Source organism: Hippoglossus stenolepis, chromosome 4, assembly GCF_022539355.2.
Source record: "Hippoglossus stenolepis isolate QCI-W04-F060 chromosome 4, HSTE1.2, whole genome shotgun sequence".
In the NCBI taxonomy this organism is placed as follows: Eukaryota; Metazoa; Chordata; class Actinopteri; order Pleuronectiformes; family Pleuronectidae; genus Hippoglossus; species Hippoglossus stenolepis.
In genome coordinates, this window is record NC_061486.1 from 13,224,992 (window position 1) to 13,231,637 (window position 6,646).

General features: G+C 38.6%; 1 protein-coding gene across 11 annotated transcripts in view; it reads left to right on the top strand.

Moving 5' to 3' along the window:
* The window catches only part of sept4b (septin 4b), a 46,385-nt gene extending 40,537 nt beyond the window's left edge, over positions 1-5,848 (top strand). For 8 of the 11 annotated variants that reach the window (XM_035155098.2, XM_035155102.2, XM_035155100.1 and 5 more), the window contains 5 exons: positions 96-213; positions 366-467; positions 1,233-1,329; positions 1,621-1,783; positions 2,502-3,638. In XM_035155098.2, the coding sequence (XP_035010989.1) occupies positions 96-213; positions 366-467; positions 1,233-1,329; positions 1,621-1,783; positions 2,502-2,742 (721 nt within the window). In that variant the 3' untranslated portion in view covers positions 2,743-3,638. Of the gene's footprint in view, positions 1-95; positions 214-365; positions 468-1,232; positions 1,330-1,620; positions 1,784-2,027; positions 2,187-2,501; positions 3,639-4,177 lie in introns of those variants that run through there. The other 3 variants (XM_035155095.2, XM_035155094.2, XM_035155096.1) reach the window with 3 other exon arrangements.
* Positions 5,849-6,646: the final 798 nt, after the last annotated feature.

A 6,646-nucleotide genomic window follows, 5' to 3' on the forward strand; every position in this document is an offset into this window, starting at 1 on the left:
GTCTGTAGAAATTTTGTAAGAGTGTTAAAGGTCCTATTTTATTTACATGAGAGGGAGAATTGTGTTTCATTGCGTATCTGGTGTATCTCTTGTAGCCTTCGACCTTTGGATGTGGAATTTATGAAAGCTCTGCATGAGAAGGTCAACATCGTCCCTATTTTGGCCAAAGCTGACACACTCACCCCGAGTGAGGTGAAGAAAAAGAAATTCAAGGCAAGAGAGTAAACTTGATCTGTGTTTTATCCCACACATGAAACTGAAATCACATATCACATATACATGTATGGTTCTTTATGAAAAAAGATTATTGAGTCTCTGCATGTATCGTCACTGATGGTATCATTCACTCTTTTGTTCCTCTGCAGATCAGAGAGGAGATTGAGCAGTACGGTATCAAGATTTACCAGTTTCCTGACTGTGACTCTGACGAAGACGAGGACTTTAAGCAGCAGGACCACGAGCTGAAGGTGAGAGTCAGAGCTGCCAGCTGTCAGGGTCTTTGTTTCCAATTGTCTTTTGTGCAGTCTGAGGTTGGTACCTCACCAGGGGGACATGTGCATGAGTAAGTAAACAACCAAATGTGAACTGGAGTTTTTGCAACTAAACTCACCTGAAAACATCTGCAGAATGACACTCAGTAGAGCGCATAACTCCACCAAGGCCTAATTGTCCCCTTACATTCAATCAAGCTGCACCAAATTTCACACTCTTATAGAATTATTCTCTGAGAAAACACTTAAAATGTTGAAAAACGCAATATAACAGAAAGTGGAAACAAAATCGTGGATCCGTACGAAAAATTCTTCCCTTTTATTGTCCTGAACACGTCAAAGAAGATTATCCAATTATGTAGTGTAGTGATTTTAAAATCAATATGCAAACCATAGAATACACGACCTCGGAAGTTCACATCCTAAGCCGTAAGGACACAGTTAATCATCTGTCCTTGAGAAGCCGCTGATAAAAGTATAGTGTTAAAAATGGGAAATAAAGAAAAAAATTAAGCAAGTTAATGTCCATCGTCTAAGAGCTGTGGTTGGTTAGGAAGTTAAGAAGTAAGTTAGGAGGAAATGGAACAATTTTGGAGAGAACGTGACAAAGACACCAAAGAGGAAAGTGTGGAAAGATGAACCAAAACATCCATAAAATCATCTATTTCCTCTTCCTCCACTGCCAGATTGTTTTGAAAACACCTTTTTAACCTTCTGCCTAATGTTTGTTCTCCCCTTAAGGAAAGTATTCCCTTTGCTGTAATCGGCAGCAACACAGTGGTGGAGGCCAAAGGGAAGAGGGTGAGGGGCCGTCTGTATCCCTGGGGCATCGTAGAAGGTAGACACACTCAAGGAATGTCACAAGTTAAAGTTTGATTTCTCGTAACAGCATGAATGAATGAAAAAAATATGTAAAGATCATATGTAGTATAATAGGTCTTTAGAGAAGCTGCATACATTTTGTATGACAGTGCGTGCGTGTGCGTGTGTGTGTGTGTGTTCATTGAACCTTAGGCTTTTTAACATTTCTACTCACGGTTGCTTGCATGGCCGGAGAGACTCAGTATTAGCAGTTTTTGAAGACTGGTGAATATGTTGTTGAAACCGATCTGCTTGCTGTGATTTGCAGTGGAGAACTCGGCACACTGTGACTTTGTGAAGCTGAGGAACATGCTCGTCCGCTCGCACATGCAAGATCTGAAGGACGTGACCCGGGAGACCCACTACGAGAACTACAGAGCCCAGTGCATCCAGAGCATGACCCGCATGGTGGTGAAGGAACGCAACCGCAAGTACGCTCGCACTGAAGCACAGGACACACACACACATTCAAGTTTTTCAATGTATTTAATGGTTAAGGGTTCATTCTGCAGCATAATTATCCTCACAGATATCTGGTGTTGGTGTATTAAGAAAGTTTATCAGCTGCAGTTGTTCAGCCGGTGATAATAGATGAGTGTCCAGAGCAGATTTGAATTGTACCAATGAGTGTAAGATTGTTTGGCTTCACTTAGAGATCTGTCATGTCTGTCTAAGGTGAGAACTGGCTCCACCCAGTGACCTCTGCTGTGACTCCTAAATGGTGGAACGAGCTCCCCAATGACATCAGGACAGCAGAAAGTCTACACATCTTTCGCCGCAAACTAAAAACACATCTCTTCCGACTACCTTGAATAAAAAAATAATTAAATAAAGTAGAGCTTTAGTACCACTTATATGGCACTTAGATATAGCACTTTGTAGTTTGGCTTTCTTGAAGAAAATTGTACTTTCTTGATTCTTTTTGTTCTGGGTTTGTACCCTCATGGTTGAATGCACTTTTTGTAAGTCGCTTTGGATAAAAGCGTCAGCTAAATGAGATGTAATGTAATGTAATCTGCAGTAAATGTTGTTAACTTGAAACTGGGATTCGTCTTGATATTAACATAGAAAATGAAAATACTTCCTCTTGCAAAAACCTTCTGTAAATATTGAATGTTGAACTTCTCTACATCTTGAATCCCTCTGCAGCAAACTAACCCGGGAGAGTGGCACAGACTTCCCCATCCCCGCGTTGACCGGAGTGATGGACAGCGAGACGGAAAAACTCATCCGAGAGAAAGATGAGGAGGTACGGCACGCTGCCCATGACCACCCGGAGTCACATGGTCACGACCATAAGTCTGAGCACGGCTCTGAGCAGCACGAGCACTCAGACTCTCAGCCCGAGCCAGAGACACATTTACATCTCTTAAAAGACGAAGCTCTCTAAGTGTCACTCAATAATCTATAATCTTTATGTGAAGCACACTCGCGTCATGTTTTCTGAAGCTGACAATGAGCAGCTTCAAAAACATGAATAAGTGTATTTAAACATCCAAACCTCTCTTTCCCCTGTCCTCACTCACCCTCTGGACCTCTGAACTGTGGGTAGAAACAAAAGAGACAAAATTAGTTATATTTCATATGTGCTGCGCCCTCTAAAATCCCTGAAGTGTTGAATATGTTGCTCTACACTCATCATAAAGTGAGACATTTACCCAGTAAGCAGAAGCCAGCACACATATTAATCATAGATAGAAAATTACCAAGATTTTAAACTATTGTCCAATTTTTACATCCGTAGATCAAACCCTGCACTAAGACATGTTTCATAATCCCACATTTAAGGGGCCAGCTATTCTTTTTGACTTTGGTTATTAAATTATCAAAAAAATTAGCTCGTTCAATAATGTCAGTATGGTGCAAACTCATGAGGAAATTTTGTACGAATTTTACAGAATTATTTTCAGATCCTAGCAATTATATTTAAATGTTAAAATAGTATCTATCAATGGAATTTTATTTGTATAGCCCCTCTTAAAGGGCTTAGTATGAAATATGATTTGATTATTTTTGTCCGAAAAAAAATCAACATTGTATGCACAGGGTAGAAAGAATATTATTAGAGGAAATATTAGCTTATGTATTATTCTTTTTAGGTTTCTAAATTTAAACCTTCACAAACTCTGAGTCCAGACACTGGTTATGTTTCAGTGAAGGTAATTGAATACAAACTGAGCTGGCATACATCGTTTTACATGGTGTTAGTGTCCTTCCCCCTTTTTTCCCATTCAATTCCTTATTATTCTTATTTATTTTGTCAAATAAAGAGTTTATTTGTCCTCAGTTGTTTCTTTATTTTTTGTGTAATGAGTTAAAATGTGGTTAAACAATCAGTCTCAACATGTCTGGAATGAGGAAATAGTTGTCAGCTTTCATCCTTTACTACACAAACGGAACCAAACAAATGCTAACAACTAAAATTAGAAAGCAGCTAATGATTGTGTTACTTTGTTATTTATTTTTAAAGTTTTATGAATCATATGATAAATCTAAATCAAAGCAAAAGTAATTGTAAGAGATTTTTAATAGAAAAAAGTAGATAATCAACTAAATGATACAGTATATATGCAGCATATGTAATATTGAATATTCAGTAGGTGTAGAGGAGCCTGTGGTTCCCTGCGTTTGACAGCAGAGGTCACGTGATCTAAACAGAACAGACTCCTCTCCTGCTTGTCATTGATTTGTTGTCTGTGCAGTCATGTGTGAATAATTAGTGTGTATAAAAGGCAGCAGAGCCTGTTGACGTGTTCAGACTGTTGACACACAAACACAATAACTGTAACAGTGGATCCTAACACTTGTCTCCTCTCTCCTCTCAGTTGCGGCGGATGCAGGAGATGCTGCAGAGGATCCAGGATCAGATGCACACTCAGAAAAATGCCTATTAACACAGCACACCAGTCACACCACGTACGTGTCTCTCTATCACTGGGATAAAAAAAACAACAGGAAACCTTAATTCCTCTCGAGAACATTGACATCCCTACATGTCCCCCCAAACACCGCTCGGCGTCATCAGGGACCTGCGAGTAGGTGGTAAGACGGTCTGACATTTGCAGCTCATCAACTCTCTTTATCCTCCACAGGGTCTGACATTAACTGCACCGCTGCTGCAAAACACTCCACCCTCCTCCACTCTGCTGTTTTCTGTCAAAAAGTATGAAATGATTAAAAATGGCCAGATCTGATGTTTGTTTGAATGAATCAGTCTTTAGTTTGAAGGTTAGTTCACGTATCTGAACTTTATTTAGCCACATGATCGCAGGGGTTTTGTTTGACTTTTTTTTTTTATATGAGGTTTACATCATCAAGTACTGGTGACCTGCTCAGATTTTTTTATAAGCACGCTTTTCTGGTGCAAGTGTTTATTTTTTAATTATAAAGGTCAACATGCATATATATATATATATATACTGTCATAATTTAATTTTCTATAATGCACCCATAGTCCTTTTTTTTCTATGGTTTTCATCTTTTACTGTGCGTGTCTCTAGTTTTGTTTTAACTACACCTCACAGCACTGCTTGACATGATGTATAGATGATTGTTTTATGTAGCAGTTGATTTGGTCTAAACTTATTATGATGGTTCTTTCATTTATATTTGAAGCTTTATCCGTTTTCAGCATGGATGCTCGACGTCAGCCACAACTCACATAAGAAGTCATTATTGCTTATTGATCGCCATATCTTCATTTGAAATCAAGATTTTTAGATGACAGAGGAAGTCCTTTATTATTATTTCTATTTGGAAATATCCCCAAATCAAAGTTGTTTCAGAGTCGGTTCATCTCATACATGGTTGACCTGTTTCATCAGGGCACATGTGTGAGCTGATGACTCGTCAGTGGTCAGAGATGATCTGGAGTTTGAAAAGACAAGACCCTTGATTTTGCATGAGCTGGGCGTCTAACAGAGGGGTCGCACCAGAGTCCATGCAGTGTATTTATTTTTGCATGTGTTTTGTGAAGGTTACTCAGAATGCAGATCAGTGTAGTGATCATATGGTTATTTATGGGCAAGGAAAACATGTACTGTCTGGGGGAAATTGTTTTGGTTGGTTTAAATGATGTCCTCACTTCATGGGAACTTGAACGTGTGCTAACTTTAACGTTTATAACCAAAGCCAACAACGACAAACTTCATTGTCCTCAATGTTTCCTTTTCAAAGAGTGGGTTTCGTTTTATTTTGACATGAAGAATATTGTTTTGGAATAACTTATCAAAGCCAAGAGTGACGGAACTCTGATGATTCTGCCATGTTGTGTGACCTTTGTTTTACAAAGAAAAGAAAAAAACATTCCTTGTGCTTCTGTCCCAGAGTCAGGTATTACTTCTTTTTCTTTATTTTTTTCTTAATTGAGTTGTTTTATATTTGACTTTTTTGTTATTCTACTCTTGGAGTATTTATGTAATAAATTTAAAAAACGAAATACATATGAAGAGGACGATATGTATAAATTCTAATATTGTAATAAAATACAAAAATGATTTCATGCCTCTTGTCCCTTCCAGTTTCACGTTCTTGAGGCGTCTGCTTCCAGAGATTAATCATATGCAGAGGAATCCATTTTTATCTGCTTAACGTCGGTCTTACAAAACCACAGCACAACATTTACAACCTCAGGATGAAGAGCTGGGAAAGGAGGGAATAGAACTGACATGTTAGCAGGGTGCCAAAAACTATTGCTACATTCAATGTTTAACTTGTCTTTTTTAAGTTCATAAAATAAAGAAAATAACAGTAGCAGAAAGGGAATTTTAATTTCTGTGTACTGCAGGGATTTTTAAAAACCTCCGTCCGCCCTTAATATCAACAAAACGTGATTAGCTCTATATGTGCTGGTGTTTAAATTTTGGAGTTAAACTAGAACTTTTGTTTAAGGACTTGTGACTTGAAGGCCCCGCCCCCTCAGGTGTCTAACACCTGTAGTTAGTTACTAGTTAACTAGTTAGTGTGACTCATTCCTATAAGTTGAATAATTAACTTGACTGTTATCGCCAGCTGCTGCTTCATAAACAGCAAAGGAATTAGCTTCGGTCGGAAGCTAACAGCTAACTGACGACCTGTTGGCTAGCTAGCTTGAACTGGTCTTTAACGGGTGAATGCCGTTAGCGTCATTTTGACGAGGAGCAAACTGGAGGCTAATGACGCAGGAAAAACTGTGAGTCAATTCTTATCCTTCATGTTCTGAATATTAATCTATTATTGCCTTGTTTACGCCACCGGAACATGTTTCTTATCAAATGCGAAGGCAAACAGAGTTAGCATGATTCCTAAAGTGCTTT